At 45.0% G+C, this 20535-nt stretch overlaps 1 protein-coding gene across 1 annotated transcript; it reads left to right on the top strand.

Annotated features, from left to right (window-relative positions):
* Positions 1-484: 484 nt before the first annotated feature.
* On the top strand, positions 485-19197 carry cimap1d (CIMAP1 family member D). Its single transcript, XM_078198719.1, has 4 exons — positions 485-536; positions 9404-9514; positions 12648-12761; positions 18719-19197. Exons 1-4 carry the CDS (start codon positions 485-487, stop codon positions 19195-19197), a joined length of 756 nt encoding a protein of 251 aa, XP_078054845.1.
* The last annotated feature ends 1338 nt before the right edge of the window (positions 19198-20535 follow it).

Raw genomic sequence — 20535 nt, 5'->3', positions numbered from 1 at the left:
GATACTACAGAACTTATAAAACACACCTCCAAATGACTGTCCACCTCAGAAAATGAACACAAACCCAAACCAGCGCACTTGATAACAAAAGGCTGATATCAGTGTAAGTGTGATATCAGCCCTTTATTTTCAGGCCATTTAAACTGAATTCAACTTCTTAAGCTGCTGAAGTGAGAAGTGATCTCACGTTCCCCAGATTAATGGACCAGTAACATAACCACAACACTGCATTGTACATCTGTCAGGTGCTCTCCCTTCATTCAATAGAAAAGACAGCAGAATCCAGGACACAAGAGCATGTCCCACTCCAGAGTATGAGTAACTGTATGCCTGGATGAGCTAAGTGCAATTGCTCCCATGGCAACTTGCTGGTTGTTAAAGGCAGCAACATTTGTATCATTGCTCCATCAAGACAGCATGTCACCAGGATAGCATTTCAGAACTGCTCAACTCCGGCCTCAGCAACTTGCAACATTCCCCCAGGATGGACAGTGACAGTGAGAAAGCATTCCCCACAATTGCAGCTCGCGAGAGAGGTAATCTTCTCTGCTGTTAAACATTTCCTTATAGTAATTGTGACAATACATGAGCTACCTTTCTTAATCGCACGGTGGCACAGTGGCTAGCACTGCTGCCTCACAGCGCCAGGGACCTGGCTTCGATTCCTGGCTTGGGTCACTGTCTGCACCTTCTCCCCGTGTCTGTGTGGATTTCCTCCGGATGCTCCGATTTCCTCCCACAGTTCGAAAGACGTGCTGGTTAGGGTGCATCGGCCAAGCTAAGCTCTCCCCCAGTGTACCCCAACAGGCATCGGAGTGCGGCGACTAGGGGATTTTCACAGCAACTTCATTGTGCTGTTAATGTAAGCCTACTTGTGACGCTAATAAAATAAACTTTAAACTTTAAATCCAGTTGCAATCTATATGAAGAGGCGCTGAATGACTGCAAACGTAATTCAAAGTAAATATAATTAATTACCTGTACTGCTGTAAAACAGACCTGAGTGTTAAAAGTTGTACAGTGGAATGAAATTATAGGTTATAGTCAATGCTCAATGTTTAATTTCGAAAAGCTCTCTCACATAAAGTTGTTTGGGGGCTGGCAGCCAAAAGGCACAAGTTTAAGGTAAAAACGGAAAGGAACCGGAAAGGTTGTTTTACACAGTTAGTTGTTATTGATGTGGAATGCACTGCCTGAAAACATGGGGGAAGCAGATTCAATGATCATTTCAAACGGGAATTGGAGAAATACTTCAAGAGGAAAACTCTTCAATCTGAAGGGCTACATGCAAAGAGGACTGGGATTTTCAATTCGCCCAAAAGAACGGATCCAAAACTCTCACTTTTTCATGGCACTTAGAATTTTTTTGGTACGACCACCCCCTCAGATCTTTCTCAGAACCAGCAAAAACACAATGTGCTGTGCGATTTATCCACATACTAGATTGGATTTTCTGGCCAAAGGTGACACCTCCCCCGCAGCTCATTCTCCACAGAGGGATGGGTGAGCCGCACGATATGCTGCAGACATCGGCGGGACTGGAAAATCCTCCTGGCAGCAAATGGCGAGCCACCTCCGTCACTGGGAAACACAGTGCAGGGTGGGGCTGGAAAATCCCACCCAATATCTATAATATTTAAGTATCGATATGACTCAGTTCTACAATGCAGCCAGGGCAGCACGATGGCACAGTGATTAACACTGCTACCTCACAGTGCCAGGGACCCGGGTTCAATTCCCGATTTGGATCACTGTGTGGAGTTTGCACGTTCTCCCCGTGTCTGCATGGGTTTTGTCCGGGTGCTCCAGTTTCCTCCCACAGTCCAAAGATGTGTGGGTTAGGAAGATTGGCCACGCTAAATTACCTCTTGGTGTCGGGGGACTAGCTAGGGTGAGTGCATGTGGATGGGACCTGTGTGGGATTGTGGTCAGTGCAGACTCGATGGGCTGGGTGGCCTCCTTCTGCACTGTAGGAGTCTATGACTACAGTGTTCATTCTCAGCTGGGCTTTCACTCATGAAATAATGGTTCATATTCTGTTTTCTAATTGTCACCCCAAATGACAAAGTGTACATTTAAAGCAGCATTACACCACAACAATCTATGTATAAAGCACAGAGAAAAATTGTAGGTTTAGAATTACGAGTTTGATTTGATTTATTATTGTCACATGTATTAACAGTGAAAAGTATTGTTTCTTGCGCGCTATACAGACAAAGCATACCGTTCATACAGAAGGAAATGAGAGAGTGCAGAACGTAGTGTTACAGTCATAGCTAGGGTGTAGAGAAAGATCAACTGCATGCAAGGTAAGTCCATTCAAAAGTCTGACAGCAGCAGGGAAGAAGCTGTTCTTGAGTCGGTTGGTACATGACCTCAGACTTCTGTATCTTTTTCCCGAAGAAGGTGGAAGAGAGAGTGTCTGGGGTTCGTGGGGCCCTTCATTAAGCTGGCTGTTTTGCCGAGGCAGCGGGAAGTGTAGACAGAGTCAATGGATGGGAGGCTGGTTTACGTGATGGATTGGGCTACATTCACGAGCTTTTGTAGTTCCTTGCGGTCTTGGGCAGAGCAGGAGCCATACCAAGCTGTGATACAACCAGAAAGAATGCTTTCGATGGTGCATCTGTAAAAGTTGCTGAGAGTCGTAGTTGACATGTCAAATTTCCTTAGTCTTCTGAGAAAGTAGAGGCATTGGTGGGCTTTCTTAACTATAGTGTCGGCATGGGGGGACCAGGACCAGTTGTTGGTGATCTGGACACCTAAAACCTTGAAGCTCTCAGCCCTTTCTACTTCATCCCCATTGATGTAGACAGGGGCATGTTCTCCTTTACGCTTCCTGAAGTCGATGACAATCTCCTTCGTTTTGTTGACACTGAGGGAGAGATTACTGTTGACGCACCAGTTCACCAGATTCTCCATCTCATTCCTGTACCCTGTCTCGTCATTGTTTGAGATCCGACCCACTATGTTGGTGTTGTCAGCAAACTTGAAAATCGAGTTGGAAGGGAATTTGGCCACACAGGTGTATTAGGAGTATTGTAGGAGGCTGAGAACAGCCTTGTGGGGCACCAGTGTTGAGGATGATCGTGGAGGAGGTGTTGCTGCCTATCCTTACTGATTGTGGTCTGTGAGTTAGAAGTTCAGGATCCAGTTGCACAGGAAGGTACCGAGGTGCAGGCCATGGAGTTTGGAGATGAGTTTTGTGGGAATAATGATGTTGAAGGCTGAGCTGAAGGCTGAGTGTTGTATTACTGAAGTTTAAACTAGTATCCATCTGATCAACGTGTTAGAAAGCATACCCATATGGAAGATAGTTACATTTCATTGATAGAGTCATAGGGCCTGATTTTACCATTGGGTTGCGCCCGTTTTCGGGCACGAAAATGTGGTAAAGTTGGGCGTGAGGTGATTAGCGTGATTCGCGCCTGCGTCTGTGCAGATGCCCACTTTACCAAGGCCCGAAAATGGCTGTGATCCGAACCACACCCAAAATGGGTGCAACGGTGATTTAAATGCATTTGCATGCATTTAGTTTGAATTAATGGACTGCCCGCCCAACTTTACCAGCACTTCCCCCTTTACCATCGCGTTCACCCGTTCAGATTCGGCATGAAACAGACATGCTTGGCAAAGGTCTGTTTCGGGAGCTCCTGCTTCTGAAGAGGCGAGTTCAGAGCTTCCAACGGCTCTCTAACTCAGACCCAAGGGGGGGCGGCGGCGGGGGGGGGGGGGGGGGGGGGGGGGGGGGTGGAGGGGGAAGGCGGGCTCGATCATTCTCTGGTGGGGGGGGGGGGAGGAGGGAGGCCCGATCATTCTCTGATGGGAGGGGTGGGGGGGGGAGGAGGGAGGCCACTTTATCTGCTTTTTGCAGCCCGGAAGCGATGTGACAGGGGTGCCTTTTTCAAATTTTTTTTTCACTGCGCATGTGCAGTTGAAGGCTCCAATCAGAGCTGCAGCGTTTCGGGCGCAATAAGCCCCGCCCACAGCGCGATTCAAACTCACAATTTTTTTTTCAGGCGATGTGTGTGTGGGGGCGCCTGAGAGCAGATTCCCAAGTCGGATCTGAATTGCGCCCAGATTCAGCACTTAGAATCAAAATGGTAAAATCGGGCCCTTAGAGTCATAGAAACAAGGAACCTTAAACAAAGTCCTGTTCTTTTTTGTTCAATGTTCACTCAGGATTGTGGTGCCATTTCTATTCATGTGTAAGTAATTATTGATGCACCCAGTTCAATTTGCTCATAATTGTAAAGATCTTTTCAACCCCTGAATGAACACCTATTATACGGTTGGCCCGGTGGCACAGTGGTTAGCACTGCTGCCTCACAGTGCCAGGGACCCGAGTTCAATTCCCGGCTTGGGTCACTGTCTGTGTGGAGTTTGCACGTTCTCCCCGTGTCTGCGTGGGTTTCCTCCGGGTGCTCCGGTTTCCTCCCACACTCCGAAAGACGTGCTGGTTAGATGCATTGACCTGAACAGGCGACATGAATGTGGTGACTCGGGCGAATTTCACATTGCAGTGTTAACGTAAGCCTTACTTGTGACTAATAACTAAACTTTACTATACGATGCCGATTCTGAAACTCTAAGTGGGAAGAAAGGTTTAATGAGATCACATTTGCTCAAAGTATTCTTCCGTTTTATATTAAAAATGGTATTAACCTTTTCATTGACATCAAATTGCCCACCAGTACCCAATGTACCAGAACCTGCAAAGTCACTGAAGGGACAGCATTCTGAAATGGTTCCAAAAATGTAAAGCTGTTTGAAAACAGGTTACTAACTGAGTCAACCTGTGTCAACTCGGGTTTGGAAACATTCAACTTGGGAGTCAGAAGGTTACCTAGTTCAACTTCCACTCCAAGACTTGAGCACATACGTACAGAATCATAGAACCCCTATAGTGAGAAGGGGGCCATTCAGCCCATCAAGTCTGTGCCAACTCTCTGGCAGAATGAGAGTAAGAAATCATACCAATCTTTGTTTAAAAATGCCCAATCTATAAAATGAAGGAAATGATTTGTATGGAAGGAGATTTTCGGAGCTCATGTGAGGCTGAAAATTAAACCCTTTTTATTTTGACTTTTTTAAAAATCATTACCACTTCCTGATCCCCTGGAGATATCTGGCCAATTCTCTGGCCAGAACGTCTTTTTAAAATTATTCTCAATTGCATTAATTGCCTCTCCCCATTTGGCCTGATGAAGTGGTACTGGGTTCTCTCCTCAGATCCCTGCATTTCTGGTGGTGATAGTGAATCATAGAATCCCAACAGAGTAGTAGGAGGCCATTCAGCCCATCTAGTCTGCACCGACTCTCCAACAGAGTACCTTACCCAGGCCCTCTCTCCTGCCCTATCCCTGTAACCCCACATATTTACCATGGGTAATTATTTTAAACCACTCATCTTGAGACAGTAAGGGAAATTTGCCATGGTCAATCTACTTACCCTGCACACCTTTGGACTGGGGAGGAAACCAGAGCACCCGGAGGAAACCCACGCAGACATGGGGAGAACATGCAAACTCCACAAAGTCACCCAAGACCAAAATTGAACCCGGGTCCCTGGTACTGTGAGGCTGTGCTCCCATGATGTTGCTAAGTAGGAATTCTATGACCTTTCTTTCAGGAACAGTTCAAGTCAGAAGAGAACCCCTCAATTGCGTGAGGGGTTCGGCCATTGAGCAGTCCAATCGTGAAGGAGGGGCAATCACTGGGTGGTCTGATTGCAGGGGAGGGAAGCAGGATAACCTGATGGACCTGGAAGAAAACTCTAGGCTGGACTGATTAATGCTATAACACTCGCTATTAGTGACAAGAAGATGCATCTGATCTCTAAAGCAAGCTTCTATGCCTGTCACAGAATTAGAATCAAATTAGTTACCATAATAGACCTCCACAGATGGAGAAGTATTTGAATAGATATTCCCCGGATTTACAGAAGAAATGACCTAACCAGAAGAGCTTCCTATAGAGCTGAGTGCGCTCCTCTGTCCAAAGTGCTGACTCGCCCAACATCTGTCTGCCTGAAACCTGTCCAAAAATACACAACTAAGCTGTCAAAGTACATTCTGTAACTGTGATGACAAGAACATATATATCACTGTTACATTTTTGTATGGCTTTTAAGAAAGTTAATGTTTGGACTTTTTTTTACATGAAACTTTTAAATTTAAAACGGTGTTATTCCTATGTGAGTAGTTAACTGCTTTACACAATTGTTTTCACAATCTATTTGCAATATTTGGTCTCTTGGTGGGAAAAAAACTTGTTCTACCAGAGGCACGGGGGACTTCCTGCAGAGTATCCATGCAGAATCCAGATTAGATATTTAGTAGAGATGTACCCCATGCAGACAAACCATAACTTGGCTCGAAGCCAAGCTCAGGCATTGAAACCAGTCAGGGCTAATAATTAAAGCAACTACAAGCATCCAACAAATTAACACTTTAATTTCAAATGTATGTTGACAATTGGTTCATTCCTGCATTTATTGAAGGAACAAGAAGTGAAAATTGTCTGATAGGCCACAGTCTGAAAGGCCACAAACAGGTCCACTGAAAAATACTTGGGCTCAGTGGGCAGGAGAGTTTGTAGTGACCATTTTTTCAATCGCTGTCACCACTGCTGATAACAGCTTCCATTTTGCTGTTCCCATTGATGAAACATCTGAAAATAAGCTGAATAATTAGGTATCTTTCCACAATATTCTTAGATTAAGAAAGACTTTATTTATTTCTGCATGGGATGTGGGAATCACTGGCTGGGCCATCATTTATTGCCCATCCCTGAGGACATTTAAGAGTTAACCACATTGCTGTAGGCCAGACCAGGCAAGTACAGCAGATTTCCTTCCCTAAAGGACGTTAGTGAATCAGATAGGTTTTTACGACAATCAACAATGGTTTCATGGTCAGGCTTTTAATTCTAGATTGTTATTGAATTTGAATTTCACTATCTGCTGTGGTGGGAGTTGAACCCAGGTCCTCAGAAGCATTACCCTGGGTCTCTGGATTACTAATCCAGCAACAATACCACTACGCCACCACCTCCCCTTATATAGTGCCTGTCTCAACCATCAGATGCCTCAAATTGCTTTACGATCAATGAAGTAAAGGTAAAGAGATGACGTTACCATAGTTTCAGATGATCATAGGCTGCTCGCCCCTTAGAAGTGACTGACGACGATTTAACCTGAGGATCACCGCTCCTCAGGCGAGGAGTAAAGTTGAGAATCATGATGAATAACCTCAGCGGGTACAGAATTTCAACACTGCATCACTAAGCAGCTGTCCAGCCAACTGCGGTAAACTGACCCCCAGTCAATGAAGTGCTGTGTAATCACTCTGTAATGTGGAAAATGTGGCAGCTAGTTTTGTGGACTGAAAACTTCAACAAACAGCAATGTGATAATGATCAGATAATCTGTTCTTGTGATTTTGACTGAGGGATAAATATTGGCCAGGACACTAGGGATAACTCCTCTTCTCCTATACTAAATAGTGCCATGGGAGCTTTAACATCCAGAAAAATGAGACCAGCTGTTTCATCCAAATGACAACACTTCCGACAGTAGGGGAGGCAGTGCCGCAGTGGTATTGTCACTGGACTAGTAATCCAGGAACCCAGGGTAATGCTCTGGGGTAAAAGCAAATTACTGCGGATGCTGGAATCTGAAAGAAAAACAGAAAATGCCAGAAAATGTCAACAGGTCTGACAGCATCTGTGGGGCGAGAATAGAGCGAATGTTTCAAGTCTGAATAACCCTTCATCAGAAACCTGGGGACTAGGGTTCAAATCCCACAATAGCAGATGATGGAATTTGCATTCGATAATATTTCAAATTGAAAAAACCCATTGTCGATTATCATTAAAACCCCTCTGGTTCATTAATGTCCTTTAGGGAAGGAAATCTGTCATCCTTACCTGGTTTGGCCTACATGTGACTCCAGATCTGCAGCAATGTGGTTGACTTTTAAATGCCTTCAGGGAAGGGCAATAAATGTTGGCCCAGCCAGCATATCCCATGAATGAATAAAGACAAAGCACTCCCTTGATGCGCCCAGCATGGACTTTTGTGCTCAGGCCTTGGAATAAGACTTGAACCCGGAACCCACAGGTAAGTATGCTACCAAGTGAGCCACAATTGACATTAATGTTGTGAAATCGTCCAGCCATATAGGACTAACCACCTTATGGACTGACATAAAGATGCTTACACTCATGGGAGGAGTGGACATGTTGTGCCTGCTAATCAGCCAAATTAAACCCACCAGTGTTTCACTGGATAAAAGCAAATTACTGCGGATGCTGGAATCTGAAACCAAAAGAGAAAATGCTGGAAAATCTCAGCAGGTCTGGCAGCATCAGTAAGGAGAGAAAAAAGGCTGACGTTTCAAGTCCAGGGTCATCTAGACTCGAAACGTCTGCTCTTCTCTCCTTACAGATGCTGCCAGACCTGCTGAGATTTTCCAGCATTTTCTCTTTTGGTCCCAATGCTTCACCCTGTACTCCAAGGAAAGATGTGAAACCATCAACCAACATTTGGTTTGAAGAGTTCATTTTGTCCACAAATGTTTTTTAATTACTTTATAATAAAGATTTGCATCAGAATCCTTGTCTCTTTGATTTTAGCACCAGCACCTCTGTTCTGTATTTGTATTTATTCCTAATGGCTCACTGAGGCTCTGCTGTATTTATGTGTGTGCAGGAAGTGCTGTAATAGATCTAGCACGGGAAACAGAGAGAGAAGAAGCAACTACGGAAGAGATCACACATCATTAATAAAGTTCCATTTGTTTTTTTAACCCTGAGTCTGTCCTGTGTATCACATCTCCAATATGCAAGAAATCCCCTGCCAACCCAACAACCCTGAAAGGAAAGGTATTCTTTCCTTATTCTTTCATGGGATGTAGATATCATTGGCAAGGTCAGCTTTTATTGGCCATCCCTAATTGCCCTTAAGCTGACTGGCTGGCTAGGTCATTTCAGAGGGCTGCTAAGAGTGAAGCACTTTGCTGTGGATCTGGAGTCACACTTAGGCCAGACCAGGTAAAGATTGCCCTCTCGAAAGGACTTTAGTAAACCAGATAGGTCTTTATGATAATTGATGATAATTACCATTGCCAAGATGAGTTCTCAATTCCAGATTTATTTTTTATTGAATTGAATTTAAATTCCCCCAGTACAGTGGTGGGATTTGAACGCATGACCCTAGCACATTAGCTCATGAGAGTGCACTACCCCACCATCGAGCCTGAAAGTTATCTGCCCCTGGCTTCTAGGAGTGCTGCGTTGTATTGGGCACTAGGAGATTCTTTCATGCATTTAATCTGCCATCTTAGAAAAGTATCTTTCCTGTGCTCCTTATTAAAGAGCTTCTCATTCTCTGATTTTTAAATAGGACCAGGACCAGGAAGGTATGGATTACCCCCTGCAATTGGGTTTGTGGGTCATGATTACACCAAACACACGAATCCAGCCTACACCTTTGGGAAAAAACACAGCAGTGTATGTAAGTAAACAAAATTCAAACAACTTCATCATTGTGTGACCAATCAAAGAATTTTAAACATGTCCAATGAATGATGTAATATTAGAAGTGGTCATTTGGTCATTGTTTTGATGAAAAAAAATCTTTCTGTTAATTATTGTTTGTGTATAAATTATCATAGAATAGAATCATCGAATCCCTGCAGTGCGAAAGAAGACCATTCGGCCCATCGAGCCCGCATCAACAACAATCCCACCCAGGCCCAATCTCCGTAACCTATTTACCCTGCTAACCCCTGACACAAAGGGTCAATTCAGCATGGCCATTCAACCTAACCCACTATCCTTTCGACTATGGGAGGAAACTCATGCAAACACGGGGAGAATGTGCAAACTCCACACAGACAGTGACCCGAATGGAACCTGGGTCCCTGACACTGTGAGGCAGCAGTGCTAACCACTGCGCCATCGTGCTGCAGTTTCTAAGAAAGCGAAAGGGGGATCAGAGAGAAATCGATGGTCGAGATGTGGTTCGAGGTGAGGAGGGACTGGGGGAGGCAGGGGAGAGCTGATCACTTGGGAGTTTGTCAGTGATATCATGGGGGTGGGGGGTGTCCCTTTATTGGGGGTAGTTGGTGACTGTGAGGGTCATGGGAGTGGTGGTGATTGCGTTGTGAGCGGGGGGCTTTCAATCATTGAGCATTTGTGAACGGGGATAATAACTCTGGGCGATCTGATTGTGGGAGTTGGGGGGAGTGGAGAAGCAGGATAGCTTGAGGGTCCTGAGAAAGGTTTATAAAATCATGAGGGATAAGGTGACTAGCTAGGGTGTTATGGTAGGGAAGTCCAAAACTAGAGGGCACAAGTGAGAGGGGAAAGATTTAAAAGGGAGTTGAGGGGCAACTTTTTACACAGAGGGTGGTGGGTATATGGAATGAGCTGCCAGAGGAGGTGATAGAGGCGGGTACAATTACACCATTTAAAGGACATTTGGACAAGTACATGGATAGGAAAGGTTCAGAGGGATATGGGTCAAACGCAGGCAAATGGGACTAGTTCAGTTTAGGAAACCTGGTCAGGATGGATGAGTCCATGCTATATATCTCTATGTGATTAACGCAACACTCGCTGTAGTAACAGGAAGGTGCATTCATTTTCTATAGCAAGCTTCGATGTCCGCCATACAATCAGAATAGTACCTAACAAGAGAATGCAATGTATGGCCCCTGTCCAGAACTGGGAAAATATCAATCAGTCTAGAAAGACAGATACAGGGCAGTGTTTCTGCTATTCTATCAGGACTACTGTTTGGAGTGATTCCAGTTGTATGCCTTCACCTTCCCAAAGCCCAGTTCCATTATCCTGGCAGGGTGTGCAACTGTATCAAATAATAATAGGCTAACTATTGAGTTTGGCACTCAACATGACCTGGCTAAGGATATATGCATAATGTCTCATTTTTTTCAGAAAATAACATGAGAAGCTGCTTCGAAATATTTGAGCATGGACAAGGTTGAAACTTTCCATTCTAGCAGTTTGAGAATAAATCGCATAAAATTCAATGTTATTTCCATGATATTTAAATAATAGATTTTCCAGCCACCATTGAAAGTTTCAAAGAATATATTCCTGATTTGATTTATTATTGTCACATGTATTAACATACAGTGAAACGTATTGTTTCGTGCATGCTATACAGACAAAGCATACTGTTCATAGAGAAGGAAACGAGAGAGTGCAGAATGTAGTGTTACAGTCATAGCAAGGGTGTAGAGAAAGATCAACTTAATGCGAGATAAGTCCATTCAAACAGCAGCAGGGAAGAAGCTGTTCTTGAGTCAGTTGGTACGTGACCTCAGATTTTTGTATCTTTTTCCCGATGGAAGAAGGTGGAAGAGAGAATGTCCGGGGTCCGTGGGGTCCTTAATTATGCTGACTGCTTTGCCAAGGCAGTGGGAAGTGTAGACAGAGTCAATGGATGGGAGGCTGGTTTGCGTGATGGATTGGTCTACATTCACGACCTTTTGTAGTTCCTTGTGGTTTTGGGCAGAGCAGGAGCCATACCAAGCTGTGATACAACCAGAAAGAATGCTTTCTATGGTGCATCCTGTCCTTGGAAAAACAAATCCTTGTGACACTGCGGATGAATGTGTAACTGCTTCGTGTAGGTCTCTAATTACTCTGTCCTATATTTTTAAAACAGTAATTGTCAATGTTCCACATGATAATTCATAGGTTAGATTTCTGTAAAAGTTTACTGTTTCTTTTGTGGAGTTTTCATCGAATCCCTACAAAGTAGAAGGAGGCCATTTGGCCCATCGAATCTACATCGGCTCTCCGAAAGAATATCTTACCCTGTCCCTACAACCCCATGCATTTACCCTGCTAATCCCCCTAAACCTACACATCTTGAGACAGTAAGGGGCAATTTACGATGGCCAATCCACCTAACCTGCACATCTTTGGATTGTGGGAGGAAACCAGAGCACCCGGAGGAAACACACGCAGACATGGGGCGAACATTGTTGGGGAGGCAGTGGCGTAGTGGTATTGTCACAGGACTAGCAATCCAGAGACCCAGGCAAATGCTCTGGGGACCCAAGTTCAAATCCCACCACAGTAGATGGTGAAATTTGAATTCAATAAAAATCTGGAATTACAGGTTTAATGATGACTTTGAAACCATTGTCATAAAAGCCCATCTGGTTCACTAATGTGCTTTAGGGAAGGAAATCTGTCGTCCTTACCTGGTCTGCCCTACATAAGGCTCCAGACCCACTACAATGTGCTTGACTCTTAAAATCCCTCTGAAATGGAGGGCAGTTAGGGATGGACAATAATGGTGGCCCAGCCACTGATGCCCAAAATAAATTTTTAAAAACATGCAAACTCCACACAGTCACCCAAGGCCGGATTTGAAACTGGGTCCTTGGTGCTAAGGCAGCAGGGCTAACCACAGCGCTGTCCACTAATTTTGTAGTTTCCTTGCGTGTGCCAGCGTGAATATTCACTCAAACTACAAAACAAAGTCCTGCCAGCAGTGACAAGTGAAGAAAATGTAAAGGGAGATGGAAGTATGATTTATTCACATTCAATATCTATAAAGCTGATTTTTTAAAAAAACCTTGAAGTAATTTTACTCTTTCTCTTGTCAGTATACGAAGTCAACTGCAGTCCAGGACCTCAGTATTATGTTGATCCAAAGATCACACGATTTGGCAGAAATGGAACACCAGCGTACTCCATACTGGGCAGAGTGAAAACCTCCCGTGAGAAAATCTATCATTAAATAAAGTATAAACCAATTGTGCAGCTTGAGTTTTAATACCTTGGAATGTTAGCTAAGTTAAAGAAAAACAAAAAATCAAGTACAAAATGGTTAGAAAAAGAATATCGGTAATACGGTGGAGTTCCGTTCTTGGATGTTGCTGTGTTTGTTTGATAGAAGTTATTAATTGTGGAGCTAGGAGGAGCCTTAACGCCCTCCCCGACAAAAATCACACAAGAGCCTATTTGTGAAAATATCTTGAATGGCCGGTACCGTTCCTTTGACTGTCTGTTAGCTTTGTAGCTACTATCCATGGGTCGCCATGTATGGTGTTCTGCCCAATGGTATCTCAAAATAGCATGTCCCATTTCTGACACATGCCCATTTCTGACACTTGCCTCTGGAACCCATCCCATTTGAGAACCCCCACCAGAGTGGTGGAAATTGGTAGAAACAACATAATGGGCGGGATTTTCCGGCTGTCTTCACCCCAAAACCGGAAAATCTCGTCCGAGATCAACGGACCTTTGCATGGTCCGTTCCACATCCGCTAAGATTCCCGTGGTGGGTGGGACAGGAAAATTCCCCCCAATGAGTGATGATCCTACTATTTAGATTGTGCTGTAATTCCATTTCCATGATGTGGAGATGCCGGCGTTGGACTGGGGTGAACACAGTAAGAAGTCTCACAACACCAGGTTAAAGTCCAACAGGTTTATTTGGTAGCAAATACCATAAGCTTTCGGAGCGCTGCTCCTTCGTCAGATGGAGTGGAAATGTGCTCTCAAACAGGGCACAGAGACACAGTGTCACATGTTTGAGAGCACATTTCCACTCCATCTGACGAAGGAGCAGTGCTCCGAAAGCTTATGGTATTTGCTACCAAATAAACCTGTTGGACTTTAACCTGGTGTTGTGAGACTTCTTACTGTATTCCATTTCCACCCAGGGGGAGGTAGATAATCTGCCCCAGTGTTTCCTCTGATGGGGTTAGTGGTAAATGTACTCCGTCTGGTTTGGTATACGCTACATAGTCCAAGGAGGCCCTGAAATTTGATCCCTAAACAGTTCCTTGTCTCTGCCAAGGTGGTTTTTCTGGCTAATTTCCAGTGGGGGTTCTCCTGATCTCCAGCAGGAAAATTGATGGAAACGGCGTGTGAATAGCTGTTTGTAATGTGTCTTCATTGTTTCTGCTGAAAGTGGAGAATTAGGAAATTCCAATGGAAATTCTATGCATCTCTCATCAGGATGTGGAGATGCCGGCGTTGGACTGGGGTAAACACAGTAAGAAGTTTAACAACACCAGGTTAAAGTCCAACAGGTTTATTTGGTAGCAAAAACCACACAAGCTTTCGGAGCTCTAAGCCCCTTCTTCAGGTGAGTGGGAATTCTGTTCACAAACAGAGTTTATAAAGACACAGACTCAATTTACATGAATAATGGTTGGAATGCGAATACTTACAACTAATCAAGTCTTTAAGAAACAAAACAATGTGAGTGGAGAGAGCATCAAGACAGGCTAAAAAGATGTGTATTATCTCCAGACAAGACAGCCAGTGAAACTCTGCAGGTCCACGCAACTGTGGGAGTTACAAATAGTGTGACATGAACCCAATATCCTGGTTGAGGCCGTCCTCGTGTGTGCGGAACTTGGCTATCAGTTTCTGCTCAGCGACTCTGCACTGTCGTGTGTCGCGAAGGCCGCCTTGGAGAACGCTTACCCGAATATCAGAGGCCGAATGCCCGTGACCGCTGAAGTGCTCCCCAACAGGAAGAGAACAGTCTTGCCTGGTGATTGTCGAGCGGTGTTCATTCATCCGTTGTCGCAGCGTCTGCATAGTTTCCCCAATGTACCATGCCAATGTACCATACCATGAAAAGGAAGAGGGAAGCTTATGTAGGGATGTGGAAACAAGGTTCAGATGGCTCGATTGAGGGTTACAAGTTAGCAAGGAATGAGCTGAAAAAGGGGCTTAGGAGAGCTAGGAGGGGACATGAGAAGTCCTTGGCGGGTCGAGGCATAGTACATTGGGGAAACTATGCAGACGCTGCGACAACGGATGAATGAACACCGCTCGACAATCACCAGGCAAGACTGTTCTCTTCCTGTTGGGGAGCACTTCAGTGGTCACGGGCATTCGACCTCTGATATTCGGGTAAGCGTTCTCCAAGGCGGCCTTCGCGACACACGACAGCGCAGAGTCGCTGAGCAGAAACTGATAGCCAAGTTCCGCACACACGAGGACGGCCTCAACCGGGATATTGGGTTCATGTCACACTATTTGTAACTCCCACAGTTGCGTGGACCCTGCAGAGTTTCACTGGCTGTCTTGTCTGGAGACAATACACATCTTTTTAGCCTGTCTTGATGCTCTCTCCACTCACATTGTTTTGTTTCTTAAAGACTTGATTAGTTGTAAGTATTCGCATTCCAACCATTATTCATGTAAATTGAGTCTGTGTCTTTATAAGCTCTGTTTGTGAACAGAATTCCCACTCACCTGAAGAAGGGGCTTAGAGCTCCGAAAGCTTGTGTGGCTTTTGCTACCAAATAAACCTGTTGGACTTTAACCTGGTGTTGTTAAACTTCTTACTGTCTCTCATCAGGTGCAGGCGTTTGGTGATAAAATGGGCAAAGCATCTCTGGTTTAAGCAAGTGAAAAATACACCGAGGATCTTGTTTCTGATTCTCCAAAGGAGTATCCATAGAATAAATCCTATGATGCGATTAGGCAAGAATTAGGGGGCATAAGATGGGAACAGAAACCGTCAGGGAAAGGCACTAATGAAAAGTGGAACTTTTTCAAGGAACAAATACTGGGTGTCCTTGATAGGTATGTCCCTGTCAGGCAGGGAGGAAATGGCCGAGTGAGGGAACTATGGTTCACGAAAGAGGTGGAATGTCTTGTGAAAAGGAAGAGGGAAGCTTATGTAGGGATGTGGAAACAAGGTTCAGATGGCTCGATTGAGGGTTACAAGTTAGCAAGGAATGAGCTGAAAAAGGGGCTTAGGAGAGCTAGGAGGGGACATGAGAAGTCCTTGGCGGGTCGGATCAAGGAAAACCCCAAGGCTTTTTACTCTTATGTGAGGAATAAAAGAATCACCAGGGTGAGGTTAGGGCCGGTCAAGGACAGTAGTGGGAACTTGTGTATGGAGTCAGTAGAGATAGGCGAGGTGATGAATGAATACTTTTCTTCAGTGTTCACCAAGGAGAGGGGCCATGTTTTTGAGGAAGAGAAGGTGTTACAGGCTAATAGGCTGGAGGAAATAGATGTTCGGAGGGAGGATGTCCTGGCAGTTTTGAATAAACTGAAGGTCGATAAGTCCCCTGGGCCTGATGAAATATATCCTAGGATTCTTTGGGAGGCAAGGGATGAGATTGCAGAGCCTTTGGCTTTGATCTTTGGGTCCTCACTGTCCACGGGGATGGTGCCAGAGGACTGGAGAGTGGCGAATGTTGTTCCTCTGTTTAAGAAAGGGAATAGAAATGACCCTGGTAATTACAGACCGGTTAGTCTTACTTCGGTGGTTGGTAAATTGATGGAAAAGGTCCTTAGGGATGGGATTTACGACCATTTAGAAAGATGCGGATTAATCCGGGATAGTCAGCACGGATTCGTGAAGGGCAAGTCGTGCCTCACAAATTTGATTGAATTTTTTGAGGAGGTAACTAAGTGTGTTGATGAAGGTAGGGCAGTTGATGTCATATACATGGATTTTAGTAAGGCGTTTGATAAGGTCCCCCATGGTCGGCTTATGATGAAAGTAAGGAGGTGTGGGATAGAGGGAAAGTTGGCCGATTGGATAGGTAACTGGCTATCTGATCGAAGACAGAGGGTGGTGGTGGATGGAAAATTTTCGGACTGGAGGCAGGTTGCTAGCGGAGTGCCACAGGGATCAGTGCTTGGTCCTCTGCTCTTTGTGATTTTTATTAATGACTTAGAGGAGGGGGCTGAAGGGTGGATTAGTAAATTTGCTGATGACACCAAGATTGGTGGAGTAGTGAATGAGGTGGAGGGCTGTTGTAGGCTGCAAAGAGACATAGATAGGATGCAAAGCTGGGCTGAAAAATGGCAAATGGAGTTTAACCCTGATAAATGTGAGGTGATTCATTTTGGTAGGACTAATTTAAATGTGGATTACAGGATCAAAGGTAGGGTTCTGAAGACTGTGGAGGAACAGAGAGATCTTGGGGTCCATATCCACAGATCTCTAAAGGTTGCCACTCAAGTGGATAGAGCTGTGAAGAAGGCCTATAGTGTGTTAGCTTTTATTCAGATAAAGCTCGGCACAACATCGTGGGCTGAAGGGCCTGTAGTGTGCTGTACTGTTCCATGTTCTAATCATAGAATAGAATCAAGAATCCCTACAATGCACAAGAAGGCCACTCAGCCCATTGAGTCTGCACTGAACCGCCCTTTTATCTTACCCAGGCCCTATCCCCGTAACCCCGCTAATTCCCCTGACCTACACATCTTGGGACACTAAGGGGCAATTTAGCATGGCCAATCTACCGAACCTGCACATCTTTGGACAGTGGGAGGAAACTGGAGGACCTGAAGGAAACCCAAGCAGACATGGGGAGAATATGCAAACCCTACACAGACAGTCACCCGAGGCCAGAATTGAACCCTGGTCCCTAGTGCTGTGAGGCAGCAGTGCTAACCACTGTACCACTCCAGGATTCTCAGGCTGATTAGAGGTTTTAATTGTAGAATCCATACAGTGCAGAAGGAGGCCATTCGACCCATCAAGCCCACATCGGCCACAATCCCACCCTGGCCCTATCCCCATAACCCCATGTATGAACCCTAGCTAGTCCCCCTGACACTAAGGATTAATTTAGCATGGCCAATCAACCTAACCCACTGTGGACTGTGGGAGGAAACCGGAGTACCTGGAGGAAACCCATGCAGACACGGGGAGAATGTGCAGACTCCACACAGACAGTGACCCAAGCCGGAGGTCAAACCCCGGTCTCTGACGCTGTGAGGCAGCAGTGCTAACCACTGTGCCACCGTGCCGCCCTGGGTGAAAGGCCATGGCATGAAGGCTGCCAACATTGGGAGATTTTTAGGCTCCAACAACCCACAGAACAGGGAAAATCTATCCACACTTAAACTGGACTCAAGTATCACCAAACAATAATTCAGACTGGAACTCGTGTCTCCACATCCCACACCTGTCTGGAATTGTGTCCAATATCCTAAACCTTCTGACTTATAGGCGGGAAGGTCAGCACTTCCCCAAAGTCTGTGGATCCTGGGGTAAGAATAGGAATGGGCTTTGCTCCTGCAAAGCCGCATGCAAAACCCTTGATCAAGGTATCATAGCAGTGAGAGCACTTGTGGAGCATTCCCCTAGTGCGAGTCAAGGTAGGAAGTTCGAGAAAAAATATGATGTGAGAAAAAACTTTAACACACAACGGGTGGTTCAGATCTGCCTTGAGTGCAGAGGAGGCTAGTTCAATCGAGGCATTCAAGAGGGCATTTTATTGAGGGATGGCACGGTGGCACAGTGGTTAGCGCTGCTGCCTCACAGCGCCAGGGACCCGGGTTCAATTCCGGCCTCAGGTCACTGTCTGTGTGGAGTTTGAACATTCTCCCCGTGTCTGCATGGGTTTCCTCCGGGTGCTCTGGTTTTCTCCCACAGTCCAAAGATGTGCGGGCTAGGCCATGCTAAATTGACCCTAGTGTCAGGGGGATTAGCAGGGTAAATATGTGGAGTTACGGGAAAAGTGCCTGGGTGGGATTGTGGTCGGTGCAGACTCGATGTGCTAAGTGGCCTCCTTCTGCACTGTAGGGTTTTTATGTTGATTCTATGATTACTTGAATAGAAACAATGTGCAGGGGGTATGGGGAAAAAAGAAATGCAAGAACAATGTTTCAAACTAAATGTTTGCTTTTATAGTGTTCCACCTTGTTACCTGTTTAACATGATCTTTTTTGGATAATTTAGATGTTTCACGGATACCGGGAACACCTGGGCCAGGCGCATATAATCCAGAGAGTGCACCTCACCTCAAAGAACACAGATCACCAGCTTATTCTATGGGATCCCGAACTAGATATCGCAAGTTGGATACAGTTCCTGCTCCTAACAGCTATACCCTTCCATCCCTTATAGGGCCAAGGGTTCCCACCAAACCTTCCAGTGCTAGTTTCTCAGTCACTGGGAGGACAAAGAGAGAAGATCTGTCCAAAACCCCAGGGCCTGGCCGGTACAATCGCACCGACCCCAACATTTACCTGCGGAAACTCCCAGCCTATTCAATGCTGGGTCGATACGATTTACCCACCTATTATACTCAGAAGCCAGGACCCGGCGCGCATAGCCCTGAAAAAGTGACCGTCAATAAGCCAAGTATCCCAGCATTCTCTATGGGAATGAGGCATTCAGAGTTTGTCACTCCTCTTATCATTGATATGACAGATTGAGGTCAATCTCGTTATTCAAGGCCAAGAGTTTTGGTCAAAAGCAGCTTAATTCTGTCTTGAAATCTTTGTGACCCTTAAACTATGAATTCTGTAACTTACAAAGCCAATGTCTAACTTTTATACTATTTTCATACATTTTTATTACTTCCGTTTGATCCCTCACAGGGACCCCATGTTCGATTCCAGTCCTGGGTCACTGTCCGTGCAGAGTCTGCAGGAAAGACGTACTAGTCAGGTACATTGGCCATGCTAAATTCTCCCCAGTGTACCTGAACAGGTGCCGAAGTGTGGCGACTAGGGGATTTTTACAGTAACTTCACTGCAGTGTTAATGTAAACTTACTTGTGACACTAAAAAGTAAACTTTTTAAATAATGTACATTGTTAACCTGGAGTATGTACATTGAATAGAAAGGCATTGCTTAAATAGTACAATGATTAGGGCAACAATTCGTCTCTACTCTAAAATACGACACGCTGAGCAATTACTAGGTACTGACTGGAAATTCCTTTGAACCAGAAATTAATTTATGTAACACCAAAGATGGTCATTGTTTTGAAGTTAAAGTTACCCTTTTCTCCACCAGGAAATGTATAATGCTTGAGGCTTAAGAAACAACTGTTTTGTTTATTCTTGCTCCATAAACATTTGTAATTCCACAGAGTAAAGCTTCCTGAGGATTTTTTTCCTTTTATAAAATCACTCTGATCTTACTACATGTTACTTTTTACCTTCCCAATATTGCATTCCACACATGGCAAATCACATTAAACCACAACCCTGTCAACAGTGGTGACCATTTAGTATCTCCCCAATATCCAGTTTTCCCAATGGTCCATTTTCCATGGAGTACAGAAGGATCATCTGGAAAGAGAAGTAGGAAAAATAGGCCATTGTTCACAGAGAACTGTTATGTCACAGAAGGAGGCCATTTGGCCCATCGTGTCTGTACCAGCTCTTCAAATGAGCATCATGACTTACTGCCATTCCCCTGCCTTTTCCCTGTACCCCTGCACATTATTTCTATTCGAGTAATCATCTAATGCCCTCTTGAATGTCTCAGTTGAACCTGCCTCCACCACACTTCCAGGCAGTGCATTACAGACCCGAACCACTGTGTGAAAGAAAAATTCTCACATCACATTTGCGTATTTTGCAAATCATTTTAAATTTGTGCCCTCTCATTCTGGATCCTTTTACGAGCTACTCTACCGACTCTGTCCAGCCCCCTCCTGATTTTGAACATCTCTATCAAACCTCCTCTTAGCCACCTTCTCTCCAAGGAGAACAGTCCCGGCCTCTCCAAGCTATCCTCATAACTGAAGTTTCTCATCCCTG

Source organism: Mustelus asterias, chromosome 26 (assembly GCF_964213995.1).
Source record: "Mustelus asterias chromosome 26, sMusAst1.hap1.1, whole genome shotgun sequence".
Taxonomy (NCBI): domain Eukaryota; kingdom Metazoa; phylum Chordata; class Chondrichthyes; order Carcharhiniformes; family Triakidae; genus Mustelus; species Mustelus asterias.
Note: the sequence above shows the minus strand (reverse complement) of the source record. Positions and strands in the feature narration are given on the sequence as shown.